Source organism: Gordionus sp. m RMFG-2023, chromosome 3, assembly GCF_954871325.1.
Source record: "Gordionus sp. m RMFG-2023 chromosome 3, tfGorSpeb1-WG-v2, whole genome shotgun sequence".
Taxonomy (NCBI): Eukaryota; Metazoa; Nematomorpha; class Gordioida; order Chordodea; family Parachordodidae; genus Gordionus; species Gordionus sp. m RMFG-2023.
The window spans coordinates 49,244,993-49,271,269 of NC_088777.1; the positions used below are offsets into that span (position 1 = coordinate 49,244,993).

The window sequence follows — 26,277 nt, forward strand, 5'->3', positions numbered from 1 at the left end:
GTAATATAAAGTTTGAGAAATTCTCATAATGCAGTTCTGTCCTAGGATTAATAGTAGAGATTTCTTTAAATGGGAACACGGGTTTAACCCATGCTTTATTGAAACCTTATCTAGCACGTCGATATTTATTTTTATATTTATATTTGGCTTAATTCAAATTCGTATATATAAAAAATACTCTATAGAACTTGAATATTGGCAAAGGTATAAAAATTTATGGAAAAAATGATTGATCCTTTTTTTGTATTTATATACTTAATAATTTAAATCTTAATTTTTCTAATATTTTTAATAGGGCAAATACATTTGGATTCCATTTTCAAGTTACTCTAATATGCTTTATTTCCTCACTATCACTCATTCGAGTTATACTCCAGAATACTGTAAAAATGCAAAATATTTATGTTGTTGACCCAAAAGATAAGTTTTACTATTATACTATCATTGTGGGATTTTTATATTTTGCATCCTGGATGATGTGCCTGAAATTAATATTTTTGGAAAGAAAGAGGACAATGCCTGGTTTGCCACCTAGAGGGCATGGCTTAACATTGATTACATTCTGGGCTCTATGCCTAATTTGGGAAAATTTATCCTTTATCAATTGGTGTCATGAATATTGGTGGTGGAATATCAGAAAGTTAATTTTCATTTAAATTATCTTAATGACATTTTTTATTATTTATTTATTTATCTTAGTAAAATAAAATTATAATATAAAATAAGATTTTTTCTTATTCATAGTGTAATGAAAGGAGGGCTGTTAAGATCTGCCTTTTTCCACAACTAATACTTTTTAATATTTATCAAAAACTGTTCTATTAACATATTACATGATGTATAATTTTTACCTAGTCCTTGAAAAATTATTTTACTCAAAATATATATATGCCCGTTTTAAAAATTAAATATTCTACCCATGACATATATTTTTGGATCAAGCAGAATCTTTTCTTATTTTAAACAACTTTTAAAATTGTGAAATCTAGTTTTATATATTTTTAGCCAATACCAAACTTTTATCTAAAATGAAATCAACTAAACCTAGACCTGTGTATCATCAATCCAATACATCACCACCAATGTAAAAATTTGGTGACAGGGTGGTATGATATATATATTATGATTAATAAATAATTTATTAAAATATAATTTATATTTATCAGAAACCTGTAAGTCTGGACCAAAGCCTGGCCCGGATATTTGGTCCAGTCTATAAAATTGTATTTTTATATAAACTAAGCCTATCCAAAAATTATAAAATCTAAATATTTTAAATTTAACTATTATCATATATAATACAAAAATAGAATTTATTTAAATATTGTATATCATAGAATTATACATCCTGTTAACACATTTTATTCCATTTCAAAACTATTTAAATCTATATCATTAGAAATTACTTACCTAGTTTATAAAGAAAAAATAAAATAGTTTTTAAATATTTACCCTAATTATTATAATTTTTTTTATAGTTAATAATATTATACCATTTTAATTTGTCCTTTAAATAAAAGGATTATTTATTTAGGTCTTAGAAAACTAATTTATAATTTATAGTCAAAAATTACATATAAACTATAGGAAAGAAAAAATATTTACCATTAAATAATTTTACTATAATAGGGTCTTTTCATGTCAAATGAGCAAAAATATTAAAATTTTTGACTGACTCCCTACATTTTTTTATAATTTGGTAAGCTAAAAATTATTATTGTAACTATTAGTTTCCTGACATTTATATTTTTAGAATAATTAGAGTTCAAAGTGGCAAAAATGACATATTTATACCATTATCTGCAATTAAACACATCTTAAAAACAATATAATTGTAAATAACAAATTTAATATCAAAATTTAAAAAAAAATATAAAACACTAAAATATTAAAACAACTATATAAAAATATGTAAAAATATATAAAATTACTAAATAAAAATATATATTAATAGTATCGAAGGCTCTAAAAAGAGCTTAATTTAATCATGAAAATGTACCTAAAAAACAAGTATAATTGTGTTTAAAAATTTCCAATTGAAGTTTTTGTTTAAGAATTATGGATTCGCGATTTTCGTTTGTTATCCTAAAAATTTTTCGTAATAAAGTTTTTAAAAAAATATATGACTGAAAAATTGCCGTTAGTTGAAATGACTATTGGCTGAAATTGGGATGCAACCTGCATATCACCCTTTCCTTCATCAATTAATATAAACCCTCTTACTTGTGGGGAAAATAAAAAAAATTAATAAATATTCAAAATTATTCAACTAACATTTTTCACAGTCTACATAAATTTTTTTAAAAACTTTATCACGAAAATTTTTTAGTATAACAAACGAAAATCGCGAATGATTTTTAAAACAAAAACTTCAATTGGAAATTTTTAAACACAATTATACTTGTTTTTTAGGTACATTTTAATTATTAAATTAAGCTCTTTTTAGACTTAGATACTATTAATATATATTTTTATTTAGTAATTTGATATATTTTTACATATCAAAATAACATACACAGATTATAATACCTTAAGATTAAAAAAAAAATTTTTTTTTTTTGATTTTTTCTAATATATAGTCATTTTAATTAATTTTTAAGAGATAAACACGATTTTTTGGAAATAATTACTAACTTCAATTTTTATAAAAAATTTAGTAGACATTACTAAACTCCCCTTTAATATTTATAAAATATTGATCTGGGACGCGGCTAGTTTCATTTTCTAAATCGATAAAAAATGATTAGAAAAGTGTATAAATATACTATAGTTTTATGGTTTTTATTAACGTATTTGATAAAAATTTTAAAGGATTATTTATCTTTCAAGTAAAAATTACAATCAACCGGAGGAAATGGGGGGGGGGTATAAAATTATTTGCCCATATAACAATATATTTGATGAATATTAATAAAATAAGTTAAATTCAAGTCTAGAGTTATTGAATATGCGAATCAGAATCTTGTATATTTAATATTATGGCGCCGATATAAAATTTTACCCACATAACCTCGAGTGTTCAAAATTAAGATTGAATTTAATACACTACAAGATGTAGTGTTGTTAAACGGCTCGTTTTGAGCCGATTTTGAAAAACGGCTAACTCAATACTTCATCCAGAAAGATATTACTCAGGCCTGAAGATTTTGTACATAGAAGGAACAAAGGTTTATTACATATATTATCGAAATCTCGAGGCTTAGGCAATATTTTTCAGGCTAAAATTTTGAGTTAGCCGTTTTTAAAAATCGGCTCAAAACGAGCCGTTTAACAACACTAACAAGATGTATAGCAAGACGAGCTAAATTACCGATAGCGGAAAAGAGGTTTCTATTCAACCACCTGATCCCAAACCTGGAAAAACTGTAGAAGAATATACGGTTAAAATTGAAATAAACCGAATCGTGCCAGGCGAGAAAGATTGCATCTCGATTTCGACCAAAGACGGTGAAAAGAATATCATATAGAAAAGATTAATTTTCGATAATATGGGGAAAAAAAATTTGACCTGAAGTTAAAATTGGTATTTTTTCAAAATTTGCACTCATTCAGCCAAAAGAATGTATATTCGCACCAGGTAGTAGTATACGCAATATATGTGTTTGCAGCTACCATCAAAATTTTATAAATCAGATCGTAGGATCAAAGTTGATATGTCACATTTTAAAGCATTCAGACCCTCATCCATCCTGTTATATGGGCCTTTGTGATTATTGTCTCGGGTGAAAATATTTGCGCAAACAAAATAGAAATATCGTTTCGTTCTAATCGAATTTATAGAACCACTCTTGAAAGAATCACCAAACTGGTAGATGAATTTATCAATGCCTTTTATGCAAAAAATAATGGAACCTTTAATTACCCCATTCTTTTATTTCAACGGAAGTAATCGTTGTATCTAAACCATCTAAAATCGATATTTAATTTTATGGGATTTTTCAGGTAACAAGATGAAGTACGAAGTTATCATTGGAATAGGGCTCTGTCTACTGTCATTTGTTATTTATTATAAAGATAATTTTAAATACTTATTCCTCGAAATTACGTAATAATCCAAACCTTTAAAACATCACACAATATCAGTACATTACTTCATTAATATATTTTTTTTTATTTCGGATAGATCTGCTGCACAGTATAAAAAGCGTAAAATTTTTATCAATATATGACATCGAGATAGATTTTAAGGCACAGGCGAAATGTCATTCCACTATCTCTCCAGAAATAATGTGGCATTGTTACAAGATTAGCTGTTAAGGCAATTTTACAAACACATCATACTAACAGCAAATAACAACATCATATGAATTGTACGAATTCACTAAAGATAATAATAATTGTCATAGAAAATTTAGACGACGAAGAAGTACTAGTCAGAGATGATTTTCAAAAAAGACTAGGTCGATCTCTGGAGCTCAGAAAATTCACACAGTGATTTCGACAGGTCTACATCGATTCAAATGTAAAATGTATTCGAATTCGATAGAAAGCACTATAGAATATTTATCATATTATGATGAAAGTATAATCTTGAGAGAAATATCAGGAACTTGTGTTTTTGATTCGAATTTGTGCTTAGCCTTTGTTTTAGGGCAGAATCAGAACCATCCTGACTTTCTAAATCCTTTACGTTTCCAAATATAGACGACATTTACTTGCTAAAATGTCACCACCTGGTTTCACGTTTAATTACTACCGCCGTAACTATAAATTGTCACCACAAGAAAGTAAAGGGGTAACCTAAAAATTAGAAACCTTTAAAAGTGAGTTATTTGTCAGATTTTTTAATATATTTATACCAATTATTTTTAATATTTAGGGAGTCATATATGAAATACATTCTGATTCATATATTATTAACTTAATTGAACATATTTATTATAAATAAAAATTGAATTTCTTTTAGCGATTAGCAATTTCTTACTGTTATTTTAATTTACAAGATGAATAATTCTTGAAATTATATCAAATACGTGAAAAAAAAATAACTAAAAAGTGATAAATATGTAATTTTACAAAGGCGCCCCTTTTGGGAAAATATTTATACATTTTTGTTTATCGAATACGATCTGAAACAGCAAAAAACGAAAGAGCCAATAAAATAAAAATTATATAAAACATTCCCTAAACGTTCACTATTACTAAAAAGATATGTATTACTTTTATATAATTTATTTAGAATCAAGTCAATAATATATAATATATATAATTTCTTTAAGATAAAGTCAATAATATATATATATAATTTTTAGGGTTTAATTTTTTGAGCAACTTTGATTGTTTGAATGTAAATGTAATTCTATTATAAGCTTTAATTTTTTTATTATTTCTTATCTTATGATAAAAAATTATTACTTTTGGATTTAATGTTGTTTATTATTTAGTTATATAAACTTTGGATTTACTAGGCTTTAATTTTTTGAGCTACTTTAATTGAACCAAGATTTATTTATCGTTGGATTTTGTTTTTTGATTCCTTGAATGTAAATGGAATTTGTATTATGTACTAGATTTATAGTTTTAATTTTTATTATTATTTCTTATCTTATAATAAGAATTTATACTTCTTTGGTCAACAATGCAACTGTTTATTAGGATTTAATGTTGTTTTATATATTGATGCATTTATAGTATTTAATGTTGTTTATTTAATCTATGTTATATATTAATGTATTTTATTTAGTTATATAAACTTTGGATTAACTAGGCTTTAATTTTTTGAGCTACTGGGTAATTCCATACCAAATCGATAACTTTTCGGCTCGACCTTTTTAATTTCGATAAAATTTTGTATACTGAGAGAATATCATTAGAAAGCATCGAATCCAAAATTTTAGCCTCCTAGTACTCATAGTTTCTGAGTTATCAATGGTCAAAAGTGCCAAAAATGACGTTTTTTCGAAAAATGCGATTTTTTAAAATTGAGATAAGTTAAAAAATAATGATTTTAAAAATATAAGTTATATGTCAATTTATAACTCTATTAAGGGCCTTTTATTGAATATTAAAAATTTTTTTAAAATAATATTGTTGCGGTTGTTTTTAAGTTATAAATTTTAAACATGAAAACTCCAAGTGTTTCGCTTTCCAAATTTTTTTGAATTTAATATTTTCTTATTCTCTAACCTTATATCTATTCATAAAAAAAATTTAAACTTGGGACAGCCATGGATTTTTTAGTTATCGCGATTTAAAAAATCAAAAAATAAATATTATTTTCAAAAATAGATGGCGCTCCTTTATAAAATTACGCGTTTTGTTAAAATTATTATTTTTTTTAAACTTTTTTCCATTTTAAACATAAATAATAAGATTTTCCAGCATTAATATTATGAAAATATATTATTTAGATCATTTGATAAACTTACTTATTATTATTACTTTATTGATAACTTGTAAAAATTATTCGTTTTTAAAAATGATTAATTTTTCGATTAAATGAATATTCTCATACGCCATTCATTTATTTGTGAACAACAAAGTTCATTTCACAATAACCTTAAAAATAGTTTAGAAAATAATCACTATCTAATTATTTGTGACTTTTCAGAAAATTATTCCTTTATTGTCCAAGACGAAGTTCAGGGTTATCATTGGACAACTTCGCAAGCTACGCTGCATCCATTCTCAATTTATTATAAAATAGGCAATCTAATTAACAACCTAAGTTTTGTGGTAATATCGGAATCCTTAATTCATAATACTGTTTCATTCCATTTATTCCAATCGCATTTGATTAATTTTTTAAAAAATAAATTCGACACTCCACTATAAAAAATTTACTACTTTTCTGATGGTTCAGCAGCTCAATATAAAAATAGGAAAAACTTCATCAATGTTTGTTACCATGAAATCGATTTTGGTGTCCAAGCAGAATGGCATTTTTTTTCTACGGCACATGGTAAAAGTGCCTGCGACCATAGGCGACACAGTAAAAAGGTTAGTTGCCAAGGCAAGCTTACAAAGACCTTATACTGATCAAATAATTACACCTTTACAATTTTATAAATATGCGGAAGAGCATATAAAAGGTATAAATTTTTCTTATGCCACCATACCAGAGTATGAGGAAGAAGAGATGAGGCTACGTGAGAGATTAGTAAAGCTATCTCAATACCTGGGACACAAAAAATTCACGCAGTGTTTCCGATTGGTTTAACTAAGCTCAAAACTAAACTATATTCTAATTCGCAGACATTTGTTGTGGAGAATATAATATATCAACGTGAAGATCTTTTGATTGAGGATCTGTTAATCGATGAGATTAGAGGATATGTAACATGTGTGTATGATAACGATTGGTGGTTAGGATTTGTACAAGAAGTGAATGTAATTAGAGATGAAATAAAAATTAATTTTCTTCATCCTAAAGGACCAGCAAATTCTTTTGTTTATCCAGCGGCACAAGATCTCCTTTACATACCAAAAAATAATATTTTAACAATAGTTAACCCATCAACGGCTACTGGGCGTACATATAATCTATCGCAAAACGAAATTATAATGGCGTCAAAACAATTAAATTTAAGGAAAACCCGAAAATAAGTAATATCTTTCATGAATTTTTATTTATCTATTATATTTACAAATTAATAAAATAATTTTACGAAATTTAAAATTATTAATGCTGGAAAATCTTATTATTTATGTTTAAAATGGAAAAAAGTTTAAAAAAAAAAATAATTTTAACAAAACGCGTAATTTTATAAAGGAGCGCCATCTATTTTTGAAAATAATATTTATTTTTTGATTTTTTAAATCGCGATAACTAAAAAACCCATGGCTGTTTAAATTTTTTTTATGAATAGATATAAGGTTAGAGAATAAGAAAATATTAAATTCAAAAAAATTTGGAAAGCGAAACACTTGGAGTTTTCATGTTTAAAATTTATAACTTAAAAACAACCGCAACAATATTATTTTGAAAAAATTTTTAATATTCAATAAAAGGCCCTTAATAGAGTTATAAATTGACATATAACTTATATTTTTAAAATCATTATTTTTTAACTTATCTCAATTTTAAAAAATCGCATTTTTCGAAAAAACGTCATTTTTGGCACTTTTAACCATTGATATCTCAGGAACTATGAGTACTAGGAGGCTAAAATTTTGGATCGAATGCTTTCTAATGATATTCTCTCAGTATACAAAATTTTATCGAAATTAAAAAGGTCGAGCCGAAAAGTTATCGATTTGATATGGAATTACCCCGAATTGAACCAAGATTTATTTATCGTTGGATTTTGTTTCATTTGATTCCTTGAATGTAAATGGAATTTGAATTATGTACTAGATTTATAAGTTTTAATTTTTATTATTATTTCTTATCTTATAATAAGAATTTATACTTCTTTGGTCAAAAATGCAACTGTTTATTAGGATTTAATGTTGTTTTATATATTGATGCATTCATCCATTAAATGTGAATTTGCCGCCAACGGGCTAAATATCCTTTGCCTAATTTGTTTATTCCATCATGATATGAAAACCATTATTATATTATGCAATTCTATACTATAGGTGTTAGGTAGTGTTATGTTAACCTCCCAATAATATATTTATCATAAATATATATAATCATTACATACATATCTAATTCGACGAATATAATAATCTATAATGTATAAATTTTTTAAAAAATTTTTATCGCCCGGCCCGGGTATTTAAAAAAAAATTCAGGTCCTATCCGGATATATTAAAAAAAAATTTTAGGCCCGGGCTTAGGGCCGAGCCTGCAGGTCTCTGATATATATATATTACTATATTTATTTCAAAGGTGAATAATAATTACATAAATATAAAAAAAATATAAGTGACATAAGGTAAGGAGTCAATTCTTCTTTAGGCATTCCAAATAAATCAAAACTATATCTAAATCTTACAAAGTTTTAAATAATATTTTTTTTTATTATATCTTTGTAAAAATTGGTGTTGTTAAACGGCTCGATTTGAGCCGATTTTTAAAAACAGCTGACTCAATATTTTAGCCAGAAAAATATTGTCTAAGCCCCGAGATTTCGTTAACAGATGTTCAAACCTCTGTGCCACCTATGAGCAAAATCTTAAGGCTTGCATAATAATTTTCCTAACAAATTATTGAGTTAGCCGTTTTTAAAAATCGGCTCAAAATGAGCTACGCTAGTAAAAATGCGTTTGAATTGTTTTTAATTATAATATTAAATTTTTTTTCCGCCCTTCGTTATTTTTATTTTTTAAAATAATAACTTTCTTATTTTTTTTTATTTATTAATTTATTTACAAACAGCTTCTAACTTTGTCCTTTTTTTTCACATAGAAATGGCTTGCGTACATATACATAAATAATAATAATAATATATAATAATTAGCAGTGTTGTTAAACGCTACTTTTAAAAGTAGCGCGCTATCGCTACCGCTATTTTATAAAAAAAATTTCAAATGAGTAGCGCGCTATTAGCTACTTTTTACGCTATTTTGATTTTTTTTTTAAATATTTTTTTTTACGTAACTTTATTTCCACAAATAAAATATTGATATAAAAACATGACAATAATTTGTTACATATATATATATAATTTATTTATTATTGCACTTTAATAATAATAACATTTCGGTACTGTCATCCCCAAGTCTAGAGCGACGATCAGAAAGTATAAGCTTTGCCATACTAAATAATCGTTCAGCACTAGCACTTGAGGGCAACGCAGTATTAAATTTAATAAACAAACTTTTTATATGAAAAAAATCATCAAAAATATTTAAATTAGTATTTTTAGATTTAAAAAAAGCATCTATAGGTTCAATATTATTATTATTATTTATTTCAAAAAAATCGTCTTTGGAAGGCTGCGGTTTCGATCTTGCTATAGTATCGTGGTTAGGCATGCCATTTTTTAACGTTACCATCAGCCTATCAAGTTGCCATTTAGATTCAGTCAAATTAATATATGGCCAATTTAACTTGAAACTAGGATGAACGATAGCAGCTATTACATTATCATCATCATACAGATCTGGAAATCTAATTTATATAAAGTGACTGTATTTATTATAAAAAAAAGAAGAATACCATTTTAATTTTTAAAATTTAAATTTATCTGAGATTTAGATTCATTTATAAATAAAATATTAAAATAGCAATAAATTATGGTAAATAAAAATTTTAAAAATATAATTATTATACACAAGGTAATTAATAATATATTTTTAGATTTTTAGGATCAATCTAATGTGCAGTTACTCCTAAATAACCTCTAAAAATATGACATATTATAAATAAGAAAATAAACATTTTTACCTTCTATTATGAGTCCAGCAATCTGCCGTTGTACAGACGTAGGAGACATCTGATAGATTTAATATCAAATATTCTTTCATTTCCTTAAAGCTCTCCAAAATTCTTGCCATGAATGTCTGCCGGCAAAATATCTTGGTCCGTGGAGAAAAAGTGTTTATCATCTTTATAAAAGAATCATTATCCACCAAGGATAATGGTTGAACTGTATTTATTATAAAGTTCATAATGACTTTGTCAGCCAATTTTTGGGATACACCAGGTGTTGATGAATCCAAATTGGTTAATTTTGTTTGTATTAAATTTGATTTGGAAGTGGGTTTATCTTCTTCCATTACCCCAAAACTTTTGAGATATTTTTCAATCTCTTTATAATTTGAAGTGTGCACAGTCTAAAATTATAAAATACTTGGAATAAAAATTATGTAGGAGATAAGTACATAAAAATGATTGAAATAACTATTTTAAAATGTTTTAAATAATTTAGATAAAATTTATGAATATATAAAAAAAATGATTGGTTTTTGATTTTAATTTATTTTAAAAATTAAAGATTAGCCTACACATTGATATTAAATTTGTTCAATATATTACCTTTAAATGTTTTTTCAAATTAAAGCTGCTTGTATGATTTGAAGAGATAATTTTGCGGCACATCTTGCACCGAACCGATATCCAGTATTAATTTTTTCTTCAAGGTTAAAGTATTTCTTGAATTTTGGGAAAGTATCATCTATATTTTGCTCATTTTCTAAAGAAATTACAATATCTTCAACAATCTCACACATAACAAGATTTATAATGCTTAATATAAAATGTAAAATGAAATATAAAATAAGATAAAAGCAAGGACATACCAATAACGGAATTTCAAAAATATATAATTTAATGAATACGCGAAATATAAATTAAATACAGATTGCTATTTAACAACTGTTTAGATCTAATATATAACAATAATGTATATTTTTAAATATAAATTTAAATTTCAAAATTAAATTAAATAAAAAGGATTATAATTTTAGATTTTATAAAAAATATATTTTAATAATATTTAGATGTATTTATTATGTAAAATTGAAAGTAGCGAAGTAGCTCTAAATTAGTAGCGAGCTACCGCTATCGCTATTTTTTTAAAAAAGTAGCGCGCTATAGCTACCGCTACTGAAAAAATTAGCGCGCTATAGCTACCGCTACTGAAAAAAGTAGCGCGCTATTAACAACACTGATAATTAGTGTTGTTAAACGGCTAACTCAATATTTTGGCCCTCAATATTTTGGCCAGAAAAATATTGACTAAGCCTCGAGATTTCGATAATATAAGTATAAACCTTTGTTCCTTCTCTGAGCAAAATCTTCAGGTTGCATAATATTTTTCTGGGTGAAGTATTGAGTTAGCCGTTTTTAAAAATCGGCTCAAAACGAGCCGTTTAACAACACTAAAAAAATAAATAATAATAGATTACATTAGGCGATTAAAAAACAAAAAAAAGCCTGAGCGGATTTTTTTTCAACTCAAAAAACAGCCGAGTTTAGGATTATGCCAGCTTAGCTCAGTTTTAACATTACTTTTCAACATACCTGTGGTCTATAAATCCTATTTGATTATTAAAAAAAGATATTATTTAATATTTACATCAAATTTTATCAGAAAAAAAAACATCTTAATAGATCTAAAATAAAATAAATCTATGAGCAATCTTCCCCCCAAAAAAAAATTATCAAAAAATTTACTAAGAGATTATTTGCAAAAAAAAAATCAAAAAAAATTTCAAACAGTTGAAAGATATTTTATATTTTTATTATCTAAAAAATAAATTATTTATATCAGGAAACTAAATTTTATAAAAAATTTTATTTTTATTTATATATCTGTTAGCTTCAATGTGTTTTAATCCGACAATATGTTAAAAAAAAATATCGAATATTGTAATATACTTATAAATTAAAAAAACTAAAAAAATTGAGCCGGCTCAGCGAGTCGACTTGAGTCGGAGTCGTTTTTTTGATTAGAAACTAGGCTCGAGTCGAAGCTAACTACATAAAATATCTAAAAAAATATTAAGCATAAAATATCATGTTGTAATAGCATTTATTGTAATATATACGCATGCGTTATTTACAAAATTTTGAACGATTAAATGAAAATAAATGTTTTTTTTTCACCCTTTGATAGTTATAACATCTTTCCTTTACTATGTAGAATTTGAGCCTAAAATAAAACTTAATAAAAATAATTAGTATTAAAGGTCTGAACATTTCTTATTGCGGTTGTAAGCTGAATCAAATTATTGAATTTAGCTAAACAAAATAAAGTTAGCTCTTAAAAGAAAATATTTTTTAAGATTGCCAAGTAATTTAAATTGATTACTTTGACTTGAAAGATCTGATTAAACCTCAGGCTTAAAATTGATATATTTTTTTAATCAGTTTAGAAAATGTTCGAAGATTATATAATAAAGTAGATTAATAAATATTTCATTTTACTGCGCTCATAGTTTTAATTTCCCTTCGAAACAATTTACAATTAGAAAATTTCTCCGGAAAATCCAAGTCCACAAAATTTCAACCTCAACACACGTTTGTCATCTTAATATTCCTTCAAAATGAGAGCCCCACGTGAAGCTGCCCTTTGCTTACTTGGGTGCATATATTCTCTTTGGACTCATTTCAGCTGATTTCACTTAAATTTCTGCACCCCCCCCCCTCCCTTCCCAATTTCCCTAGGAACATTTTATAATTTATTTCCTGCATTTCTTGGGAAAATAAATATATCGTAAAATTGGTCTCTGATCATACCAGAATCATATCTTTTTTTAAATCATGACTGAATAGAACCTTATTTGGATTGGTTCTATTTCTAAATGGGACTCGGATCTTAGAAATAAATTTTGATATATCGGTGCGGTCCTTCACTCATTTATAACATCGCCATTTTCCTTTAGGCCAAACAATATTTTACTAATATTTTTTAAAAATATTATATAGTTTATTAACTATTAATATCTAATAATCGCAAAAATTAATAACGTAAAAAGCTTATCGGATAAATTAGAAGTTTCGCTTTTTTCGTTGCGGTACATTTGCACTACCACCCTATTCTTGATAGGGATAAGGGCCCCCGCGCTTTTAAGTACTCCCATCTTCACGTACATTCATCAAAGAAATTCGCCCGACAATCCGCCTGCTAGTGATTCTTGGTACATCAGATTTCAACGCAATAAAGTTAGTTTTTATTTTGTTTCGTGGAAATATAATCTCCTTTTATAATATAAAAAATATATATACCCATTCGAACTAATTACTTATTTATTGTTGAGCTAAATCCTATTTTTGGTTTGTTTTAAGTGTTTGGTGGCATTGTTGTTTCACATTTTTTTTCTCTTACTTTTTAGGCTGTTTAGTCGAAGTTATATAGCCGGCTAAACAGCTGATTATTTAGAAATAAGCCGAACTAAGCAACACCCTCGTGTTTGGGAATAATTGTATTTTTTAAAAAAAAGTTGGGTATCGGAGGTTGAGTATTATAGTGATCTATATCCATTTATTTAAAAAAAATTTTTTTTGTTTTCATTTTAAATAAGAGATCACGCTGTGGATTATTCTAAATAAAATATTTTTTATTGTTGATATGGAAGAAAGAATATAGTATTATAGAAGAATAAATTTGTAACAATGATTGAACTTGATAACCCTTTTTTGTTTTAGCGATAAATCTGTCAATTCAAAAATGATTTAATTAAAATATTGTATAGATTGAGGAAGGGATAAATTATCAGATGTTTTTTTTGTAAATTTCATCTAATTCTATTAACACACGGTCAAAAGTTATGCACATTCAAAATTGGACAAACAAATTTGATTTTCTTTTTATTATACCTTACAATTCGACAAAATCTTCAACATTTAAAATTAATTTGAATCAAATAGGTTACTAGCAATCGATTGGTTGCAACTTGTTTTTTTTCATTGAAACTGCAAAGTACAAATTATCATTTGGACCGGTGGAGTTACTTTAAACAGCTTTTCATTCGTGAACCATATAAAATGAACATCTGAGGGTATTTTCATTAGAAGTTGTTTGGTACGTACCAGAATGTCAATCGTATTCGCATCGGTTAGGTCCTAGGGCTTGTTTCTTTTTTAAACATCTCAGCTGCAGCTCTTTGCGGATAATCCGTTGCACTGAAATTTAGCAAAATACCAGTTTCTCTGGATTCTTGACTAATTGTTCTGTGGATTCCGGGTCGGTCTTCTTGGCTCAATACGAGTGTTTCAACAGAATCAACGTTTTCTATAGTACGAGTTATATGCGTGATCTATCACCGCCATACCGTTTTCCTGCTGATCCGGCAGCATCAATTTTTGCAATCAATCGATTCAAGGCTGCTATAGACCAGTTTCTGCTAGGAAAATTTCTTCATAAAAATTTTGGCTACATAATGTTTTTATAGTCTTAAAATTATAATTAAATTCGAGTTATCATTACTAAAATCATTTTTTTTACAAGAAATTATCTTCTGCTTAAATGCAATAAAGTTTAATAAATTAAAAATAAATTTTTTTTTACATATTGGAAATTTCGATTTTTGTTTGTCCGACTATGAATGCGCATAACTTTTGACCCTTTTGATAGAATTCGAAGAAATTTAAAAAAACATCTGATAATTTACCCCTCTTGTGCAAAATTTTATTGAATTATTTTTCAGAATTAACAGATTTATTGCTAAAACAAAAAGGAGAACAGTTCAATTCTAACACTAGTCAGCTGACGATATATATCAAACAAAATAAAACGTGTTGATTACCAATTAAGATTAATTTAGAATAATAAATAATTGACATTTGAAGTTTCAAATAAAAAAAATTTTTAGACCAATTCTGACACAACCAATCTACAGTCTCAAATAGGCCCAAGTCCAGCGGATCCTACTAATTCGGCCTGGAAAGGTTTGATGTTTAAGATGAAACTATTCTACCCGTTTTTATGGCCCAAAGGAGTCCCGTTATTGCGTTTCAAACTTTTCCTGTGCATCATGGCCATTATAGCTGCCAGGGTTATCAACGTAGCCCTACCCATGACTTACAAGGCTATAAGTTAGAATTTCTTATTCTTTATTTCAAAGAAGATAAAAAAACTTTTTATCAAACCTTTGGCTGACAAACTATAAACTTATCCAAATTATTTTTTTATATATATTAATTCGAGGAGAAGATAAAAGTCGATGCTTAAGTTGAAAAAAAATAAGATTTATTTAGATTTAATTATATATGTTAGCGTCAATGTGTTTTTTTCCGGTAATGTGTTATTTTTACATAATATTTATTTTAAACGTTCAAAGTTGATTCTCTTACGAAGAAGGAATACTGTTGGAAAACCTTTTTGGTGTTCGTGGGTTTGCAATTACTGCAGGGCTTCGGAGTAGGTAATTTCATTCCTCATTTTTTTTATTTTCTCTTCTTTTAATTCTTGTTTTCTTTCTTTTTAAAATAAAATTATTTCTTTCTTTCTTTTATCACACATTTTTTGTTTCATTTATAATTAAAAAAATTCCTTTTCTATTCATTTTTCGATAAATAAAGGTGGCTCTGGTTTACTCACCAATTTTCGCTCTTTTTTGTGGATTTCCATACAACAATACTCGACAAAAAAATTACAGGTAATTGATTTTGTGTTGTTATAATTCCACAAATTTACTATCGATAAAATTCATTCTTTTTTTTCTTAAAAAAGGAAGGCACGAAAAATAGCATTTTTTTTGACAATCAGCTCAATTTAAACGAGGTCTGCAATGGGGCTCATTCATCCCCAAAAATGTTTAAGATTCACCCACCCATCGCCCGTCCAACCCACCTGTCACCCCCTCCCAACTTTTAAAAAATATTAGACGAAAATCCGCCCGTTGCTGACCTTTAATTCAATTATTTTCTCGTGAACCGCGGGTAGTGTTTGTTGAACCGCTCGATGTAAGCCGATTTTTAAAAATGGCTAACTTTAATCATTTTTGTAAGCCTGAAGATTTTGCTAAAGACATAAAGGTCTTTAACTGGACATCTAGCAAAATTTCGAGGCATAGGCAATATTTTTTCTAAGTTAAAATACTGAGTTAGCTGTTTTTAAAAATCGGCTCAAATCGACCCTTTAAACAACAGTATTTGGGGGCCTTTCCCGGCTTGAGTATGATTTCAGAAATCCCACTCGGACCGAAAATCCAGGTCAATGGGGGTACCTTTTTGGGGGTTCTTTGCTAGCTTTATGAAATTCCTTTTATATTAATTAAATTATTCCGTTTAATATTATATTATTGGCTTTTGGTGAAATCAAAATAAAATTTTAAAATTATTTTACATTCATATAATAACGATCCTTTTAGGTTGAAATGTATAGTCACATTCTTTCCCTTTCACTCGAATGGCACATCAACAAGAAAACTGGGGAGATCTTACGCGTGCTGGAGCGGGGCACTCAAAGCATAAACAATATTCTGAAGTTAGAAAGAATAAAGAAGAATAAAAACTAAAAAAAAATTGATTATAAAAAAATATATTTTATAAACATTATCTCCCCCTCCTGAGGATGGAAAAGTTGATTTATATTTTTAATATTATATGGGAAAGTAAAAGAATGAAACAAAGAAAGATAGATAGAAAGATAATTTTTTGTTAAAAAAATTAGAGATAAAGAAAGATTAAAGAAAATGTCACGAGAAGACAATTTTTTTTTTATAATATATATGTTAGCGTTAATGTGTTTTTCCCGGCAATGTGTAATTTTTTCAACTTTAAATCATTTTTTGAGCGCGTTTTTAAAAATTTAAAAATCTGATATTTTATGAATTATAGACAATTTTGCTGTTAACCTTTGAGTCATTTACGATTTATATAAAAAATTTAATGTAAATTTTATTAAATTCTAAAGTTCATGACAAAATTGTCTAAAATTTATAGGGTAGGTATTACAAACATGTCGGCATACATTTCCGGTTAAATCAGATTTTTAAATTTTACTCGCTCAAAAAACGATTTTGAGTTGAAAAAATAACGCATTGTCGGGAAAAACACATTGAAGCTGATATATATATAAATATAATTTTCCCTTTACTTTAAAAGAAATTAATTGATACATCTTCTCAAAATTTACCCGCCAAAAAAAGATTTATATATAATTTACCAGTATATTTTATATAAAATAAAAACGCTTCCAAAAAGTTACGTTTCTTTCCAAGTTGGCCCAACTCTTATAGATATATTAGTCGCCATAATCTACTTGATGGTGTATTTTGGGGTTTGGTATTCATTAATCGTCGTCATAACCATGATTATGTATATAGGTACGTTGATATTTTAATATTAGCAATTTTTGAAACAATACTATACAAAATAAAACGCGATATATATTACCGATTTGGAGTCACTTTATCACGCGACACTTTATCATGACGACACTTTATCACGACGACACTTTATCACGACGACACTTTATCACTCAGTCATTTGATAACGCGACACTTTATCACGCGACATTTTATCATGATATACTTAAAACTTAATTTAATATAATTGAAAAGTTAAATTTTGATAATATCTCATTTTTTGACTTTCATCATGATATACTTAAAACTTAATTTTATATATTTGAAAAAATTAAATTTTGATAATATCTCATTTTTTGACTTTTCCGTCTAAATTCCAATATTTAAAAAATTTAAATTAATTTTTTATGTTAACGCGACACTTTATCATGATATACTTAAAACTTAATTTAATATATTTGAAAAAATAAAATTTTGATAATATCTCATTTTTTGACTTTTCCGTCTAAATTTCAATATTTAAAAAATTTAAATTAATTTTTTTTTGTTAACGCCACACTTTATCATGATATACTTAAAACTTAATTTAATATATTTGAAAAAATTAAATTTTGATAATATCTCATTTTTTGACTTTTCCGTCTAAATTCCAATATTTAAAAAATTTAAATTAATTTTTTTTATTGAGAAAAACTCATATTTTAATTTACATAAATATAATTTTTTTTAACTGAATTATCATCTTATATATGGAAACAGGAGACAAGCAATAATTTTCTATTTATACTTTTTATTAATAAGTAACTATAAATCAATATATCACGAGTAAAAAATATAAATTATGTGCCAAATATAAATCTCTAAAATGCCATTCTTTTATTACAACAAAATTGAATGATATCTTAAAAGGTCCCCTTGATCATACTCATGAGGGTAACATTTCAAAATCTTATGCCCGAAAAGCAATATCAGAAATGAAATCCAAATTAAGTGAATATTCTAGTCCTTCTTTGGTCCATGCAACAACATTGTTAAATTATGATAATGTGTAGTTCGTCCGTGCTCAACATTATAAATCTTAAATTATCATCTGGCCCAGAATCGTATTTGAGCATATCCCTGTAACATTCCGGATATAAGAAAGTGAGATCCTTAGGGATAGGAGGCAATATAATGGTAGAGATCGATTTTTTATGCCTTTGTAAGGATCGATAAAGGGCAGACTTATTTGGCATAACCATCAAGGTATTATTATCATAATTTAACAATGTTGTGGACCAAAGAAGGACTAGAATATTCACTTAATTTGGATTTTATTTCTGATATTGCTTTTCGGGCATAAGATTTTGAAATGTTACCCTCATGAGTATGATCAAGGGGACCTTTTAAGATATCATTCAATTTTGTTGTAATAAAAGAATGGCATTTTAGAGATTTATATTTGGCGCATCTCCAGCATATTGATTCATTTTTATTTGTCCTAAATTTAGTATATTCGTAATTTAGATATAAAAGGGTAGGTTTATTTTTCGATGTAAATCCTATTTCAAACATTATAATTAATAAAAAAAATATTCTTTAATATATAATAATATAGAAAATTGAGGTATATATAGAAAAAAAAATATTATTATATTTATGAATAAATACAAAACCTTAATTGGTAAAAATTATAAATCTTTGTGAAAAAACGATTAGTTTAAAAAATATCAATAGATAAACACATTAATTTAAGTGTGGTGTTTTATTGATTTATAGTTACTTATTAATAAAAAGTATAAATAGAAAATTATTGCTTATGTCTCCTGTTTCCCTATATAAGATGATAATTAAGTTAAAAAAAATTATATTTATGTAAATTAAAATATGAGTTTTTCTCTATAAAAAAAATACAAAAAATACAAAAAAAATTAATTTAAATTTTTTAAATATTGAAATTTAGACGGAAAAGTCAAAAAATGAGATATTATCAAAATTTTATTTTTTCAAATATATTAAATTAAGTTTTAAGTATATCATGATAAAGTGGCGTTAACATAAAAAATTAATTAAAATTTTTTAAATATTGGAATTTAGACGGAAAAGTCAAATAATGAGATATTATCAAAATTTAACTTTTCAAATATATAAAATTAAGTTTTAAGTATATCATAATGAAAGTCAAAAAATGAGATATTATCAAAATTTAACTTTTCAATTATAATAAATTAAGTTTTAAGTATATCATGATGAAAGTCAAAAAATGAGATATTATCAAAATTTAACTTTTCAATTATAATAAATTAAGTTTTAAGTATATCATGATAAAATGTCGCGTGATAAAGTGTCGCGTTATCAAATGATTGAGTGATAAAGTGTCGTCGTGATAAAGTGTCGTCATGATAAAGTGTCGTCATGATAAAGTGTCGTCGTGATAAAGTGTCGTCATGATAAAGTGTCGTCGTGATGAAGTGTCGCATGATAAAGTGTCGTGTGATAAAATGTCGCTAGGCGATATTACCAGTGTTTTGTTAAAAGATACTACAAATGTATACATATACAACAATTTTTTTGAAAGAACTTTGATACATACTTGCTATATTATTCCAAATTAATTTATATATGTTCAAAAACCACGCTTAATTTTTTTTTAAGGTTCTCAACTTAATTCTTTGTGTAGTTCACGCAAGTCTCATCCCCCTAAATTTAAAGCTATTATTCCTTTTATTTCAATGATATTTTATTTACCTGTTACTCAAGTATCCACCATTTTGATTACGGAGTGGAGAACCAGTCACAGGCGGGAAATGAATCGCTTAGATAACATCATTACGTCCAAGGCTACAGAAACGTTTTTCAATTTCGAAGCCGTCAAATACCACGCAGCGGAATGGTTCGAAATTTCCAAATACGACGAGGCGATTTCTAATTTTCAAGTATCATTTTCGCAAAAAATAACCTGATATTACGAGAATTATGTATAGTCACTTGTGTTCCGAAAGCGGCTTATTTGCACCGGTTTTAATCCGTTTTTAAAAAATCGGAAAAATCTAGTTTTTTGCTTGATACTATCACTTTCGACTCCATTTTTATCAGATTTTTTTTAGTTGGTGTATCTAGTTGTTTGATAGATTGAAATAAATAATATCGAGAATTGATTGATGATTAGGTACTATATACTCTTATTAAATAAGACTGGCACACAGAGAACAGTTTTATTCGTTTTTTTTAAAAAAGATTTAAAACATTAACAATATATATTAAAAGAAAGAAGAATGGATAACCTCTTCCTCCCTGAATGGGCTCAATTGTATACAAGGCCTCATCTGCGTTCTGATTGGTCTATTGGGTGGTGGTCTTCTCTGCGCTTATCAAATAGTCAACGCGCATGCCTCTACACACTCAACCTCTTTTTTGACGGTTGGAGATTTTGTGCTCTACGTGAGTTACCTTTCCCAGCTATACGCCCCTCTCAATTGGTTCGGTACTTTTTACAGGTTTATCTTTTTTTCCCAATTAGAAGTACAATTTTATTTTTCCTAATTTCAAATATAAAAATTAATTTAATTTATACTTTTTTGTGTGTATAAACTGCTTTATATATATATCGCGTTAATTAAAAATTCAATTTTAAATATGAAAGATGTATATCCAATTCTTCGATTGGGTTGAAAAAATATATAACAATTTATATTAAACCATTTTTTAGATACACTACCCCCACACCTGCCCTTAAACCCTAAAATCTTAAAGATTGATCCCTCAGCCCATATCTGTAACTTCTTAGACACTAAGAGCTATGAATACCTTTATATTAAGAGCTACATAAACTTCTAGTTCATTACTCAGCCCAAATCTGGAAATCTGAGTCACGCCTGCCACTTGATAACATTAACTTAATATTTTTCTATATTTAGAGTAATTATGCCCTATTTTCGTCCGATTACCTAATTAAATCAATAGTCAGTGAAAAAAAATTGATCTTCTTGTCTCTCTCGAACCAAAGTTTTGGCGATGTTAATTTTTGTTTAGAATCAGTACTGGAAAGTTCCTATCCTTTTTTAAAAAAATTTCTATTATTTTAGAAATGTTACCACGAGTAAAACAAAATAGATATTAATGTTTCGGCTATTGATGGAAAAAAAAATCTGCTCTTATTCAATTTAAAGCGGAGATGGCAATACAGCTTGGGCGTAAATTCCATACTATAATACCAGACCAATGGCATATGATATTACCTAGACTGAAGATGCATTCATAATAATGCATTTGAAAGCGTCGTTGGCAAATCAGCTGGACCCGCCATTTTGTCAACCCATATAGTAATTATCCTCATAAACTACTAAGTTGATAACTCGCTTCCTTGTTATCTCGATGATCAGACAATTCTTTAATAAAGTTTGCGTTATACATAGGAACAAATTGGCCTCCCGTTTAAATTTTTTAATGATGATATGAGTAACCAGAACGGCGTCCCTAGCGGTTTTTCACTGATGTACACTTTTAATCAATGTATCTTCAGTCTAGGTATTATTATATGTCATTGTACCAGACCTTCTCCTAGGAAATAACTGCCTAACTATCAGTCAAATTTTCTACTCCTTTGGTTGTATTTAGATTTAAGTAGGGTCTACATCTACCTACGGTATTAATCTTTTAGAAAGAGGAAAAAAAAGTAAAAAGGAAAGTAAGAATCAAAGAGAAGAGAAGAAAGTAAATATGAATGAGGATATTGGATAAATTATAAATAATGTCGAATACCAAAACCACTTCTATTTTTATAGTATATTTTTTTTAAACTTATAATTAGGTAATTTTTTGGGAAAAAAAGGACAAAATTTAAACTAAAAGATACTATTGAATATAATAATTATAATGTTAAATTTGATTAAAAATAATAAAATTACTCTATATAAAAAAAGAACAATTTTAAATAAATAATTATTTAATTTTAGGAGTATTCAGCAATCCTTGATAGACCTGGAAAACTTGGTGGATCTCATAAAACAAACTCCCTACGATAAAACGGGTCCCCTTAAATTACAATACATACAAGAATCCCGAAATAATAACCCACCATGGCCTTGCGATAATAACAATGGTTCTCGATCAACGGATTACGACACTATCGAGAAGACTATCTTACCTCCCTTGTTCATTACTGACGGCAAAATAACGTTCAGGGACGTTTATTTCTCGTACCAATCGTCGAAAGTCAAGGATGGAAATAATAACCAATCGCCAATCACCGGAAATGACAAGGATCAAAATAAATCAGCCATAGATTATTCTTCCACGCCTTCCATCAATTACGCCCTCAAAGGAATAAATTTCGAAATCGGAAGCTTTTCGAATCACGATGGTATAGCAGCTTCGACGCAAAATCCCAAGATTTTAGGCATAGTAGGACCATCCGGCAGCGGGAAGAGCACGATTTTTAAACTAATCTTCGGGCTTTATCGGCCCACCCAAGGCCAAATACTGATAGACGATCAGGATATAGCTGAGGTAGTAATGTTTGGAAACTTTATCTTAATTTTTTTCCTCTTCGCTTTTCTTTTATTCAATCCTAATATATTGTTTTTTTCATTTTCTTTCTTTTCATATTTTTAGTGTGTAATCTTATGAGCGCAAAATTGTAACCACCTGGATTTCGTTTTATTCTCGAATGAATGAATGTTCTTATTAGTATAAAGATATTCCTCTTTTTTTAAAAAAAAATCATTTTTAAAAATGACAAAGACAGTAAAAGAAATGAGAAACGATCGTTTTTTTAAAAAAAATATAACTTTTAGGTAGATCCTTTATCTCTCCGCTCTCAACTTGGTCACGTGCCACAAGACGCCATTTTGTTCAATAAATCCATCAATTACAACATCGATTATGGAACCTTTTCTCTCCTTAATTCTTCGTTCGACGCGAATACCGACACCGAAAAAAACGCCGAAAACACGAGTGAAGCCATACTAAAAGCTTCTCGCAGCGCTTTGATTCATGATACCATATCCCGAAATATGCCCAAAGGTTTGTTTTTTAGATTAAATTAAATAAAATAAAATACAAAAAAAAAGGAAATAATTCTGCAGGTTTATTTCTATTTTAGGCTGGGTTCCAAATATTAAAAATGTAATAAATAAACTCTGATCTAAAAATAAAATAGTGGCCTAAATCATTTTTTCGAAATTACTAAAGTTTATTAATTTTTTAAAGTTGTAGAAATTATAAATAATAAATTTTAGCTTAAAGGTTTATAAAGCTTATAAAAATTGTGCGAAAAAAAATAAGAAATAAGAAATTTATATTTTTCCAATTATAATATGAAAATGGGCTATTCGAAATTTACAAAACTATAAAAAAAAATTAATGAAAGATTTTGGACATTTTTCATCATTTTATAAATTTACGAAAGTTTTGAAATTTTTTTAAATATTGGGACAAAATTTTTTTATTCATTTTGTGGATATATTTGTTTTTAAATACTCCAAAGTAAATGTAAGAAAATTAAAGAAAAATGAAATCGAATATCATATTTATTTTGGTTCCACTATATATCTTGATTAATTTACTGAATACAGGTTACGAAACGGTTGTAGGTGAAAGAGGTCTCAGGTTGAGTGGCGGCGAAAAACAAAGGGTAGCAATAGCTCGCGTTATTTTAAAATCGCCAAAAATCATCCTTTTAGACGAAGTTTGCCATTCATTATTTTTTTCTTGAATGTTTTTATAGGTCTGTAATGGGCAGTTTTTTAACATGCGCGCCCATCCATTCTCTTTAAAAAAAATGACCCTCCCCTTTCCACCCATTAGTTTAAAGTTTTTGTTGCCCCCCCCCCTCCCCGCGCCTACCTTTTTTATAAATTATTTGATTGGTTGGCTTGTCTCTCTTCTTCTTATACATTAATATATTCTTACTTAAACCTGTAATAAATTGCACAAATTGAGCGTTTAGGTTTTGCCGTAATTTTTTAAATAAAAAAAAACGTAACACATCCCTTGTTTAAATTTAGGTTGTCTTTTTATTAATATCTGTAGATTCAAAATTTTAAATAAGTTCTAAAAAAAGGATTTATCTTTGTAAATTAGATTCTCGTCTGCTTTCTTATTTCTTTATTTTCTAAATATTCCTTTTTAGGATATAAGTAAGTTATTTATATTTCATTTTATATACAATATTACAAAGCGAAGAATAAAAAAGTATTGAAATAGCTAACCTGTTTGCGTTTTTTAAAATGGTTGCCAACGCCAAACTGTAATTTTACCAATTTGCACGAGGCCATTTAAAAGGCATAATTTGCGCTTGCCACGCAGCGTTATAAATGCTCAATTTGTTCACACTATAAATATAGGTGGTTCATCCTGATTATAAAATATTTATAATACACCCGCTCATCCATTGTATTTTAAATATTTTTTTTAACTTACCCACCTAATATTTAAAGTTGTTTTTTAACCCAGCCGTCTTAGTATGGGCGAGTGTAATCCACCACTTGCGGACTATGTCTCTTATTTTAAAAAAATATTTTTGGAGAACCTGAACATGAACCGCTTATTACTCTTCGTTTATATGGGTTATTGTTAGTTTACTACCGAAGTTAGTACATTTGTATTTTTTTCATATGTTTTATAATAATCTATATTTTTTAAAAAATGGTCAATTTCGGAAAACGCCTGTGACGTGACCTAATAGGTAAGAGTGTATATCATTAATCCTATCATTCTTGGTTCGATCCCAGCAAAACCCATGTTTTATTTTCTTTCTAAAGCTAACTGGGTAGTTCCATGCCGGGAGGATTATATAGAGTATCGGTGGTGATCACGTGATTCCATCTCATATATAAAAATGATGGGTTTTATTGCATTTAACTAAAATTAAACCTCGCTTATTAGTTTTTTGCAATTTCCTTTTTACACAATCAACTTATAAACAAAAAAAGGCTACCTCTTCTCTCGATTCCAACACCGAGTCTATAATTCAAAACAATTTGAACAAAGTATTCGGGAACGATGCCACTATCGTGATCATAGCCCATAGGCTTTCGACCGTCGTGCAGGCTCACGAAATTATAGTGATCGATAAAGGATGCATCGTGGAGAGGGGAAGGTATTTATTATTTTTTCTTTATTTCGCAGTTACGCGGGTAAATAATAATATTTTTTGCCAGTTTTAATTGCAAGATTTCTAAATCTTGTTTTGAGAGTTTTGATTTTCGAATTTAAATTTGAATAATCGAATTCCTTTCAACCAAAAAATGCGAAGATGGAAACTCACTCTAGCAAATTGCTTATGCCTTAATTTATCTTGGATTTGGATTGGTACGAAGGAATGAAGAAATGACCTATTACTCCATTAAAAATATAAGATTTCTTTTAGTATGGGTTTTTTTTATTCCAAATTTCCTGGATTTTTTAAATAATTATCAAATATGATATATATTATTTTATTTTTTCGCACTCAGTCATCAACAATTGCTAACTTTAAAGAATGGGCTGTATGCCGAAATGTGGGATAAGCAACTTAGGCAGAAGGAAAATAATTCAGACGATCAGAAATGAAATTCATGCTTTATATATTTATTATATATCAAGATAAAAATTTGTTAATAAACGTCGTTTAAATATATATATTTTTAAAAAAAAAAATTGCTTGATTAATTTACAAGTCACATTTCGATATATTATACTTATATTAGCCTTTCTTATTATTTCTTA

At 27.3% G+C, this 26,277-nt stretch overlaps 1 protein-coding gene across 1 annotated transcript; it reads left to right on the forward strand.

The window, feature by feature from the left end:
- LOC135925705 (ATP-binding cassette sub-family B member 6-like) lies at positions 1–26,277 on the forward strand. Its single transcript, XM_065461161.1, has 15 exons — positions 1–204; positions 296–640; positions 13,315–13,501; positions 15,151–15,373; positions 15,619–15,702; positions 15,860–15,936; positions 16,651–16,766; positions 17,486–17,607; positions 20,329–20,504; positions 20,836–21,065; positions 22,524–23,076; positions 23,364–23,592; positions 24,144–24,256; positions 25,503–25,669; positions 26,025–26,277. Exons 1-15 carry the CDS (start codon positions 29–31, stop codon positions 26,119–26,121), a joined length of 2,895 nt encoding a protein of 964 aa, XP_065317233.1. The 5' UTR covers positions 1–28; the 3' UTR covers positions 26,122–26,277.

Excerpts from the sequence above, each read along its gene's own strand:
- LOC135925705 (XM_065461161.1), top strand. The coding sequence starts at position 29 with ATGCAGTTCTGTCCTAGGATTAATAGTAGAGATTTCTTTAAATGGGAA. Across the intron at positions 205-295 it reads GAACTTGAATATTGGCAAAG|GGCAAATACATTTGGATTCC; the intron begins GTATAAAAATTT and ends TATTTTTAATAG. Across the intron at positions 13,502-15,150 it reads TCAGATTTCAACGCAATAAA|ACCAATTCTGACACAACCAA; the intron begins GTTAGTTTTTAT and ends AAAAATTTTTAG.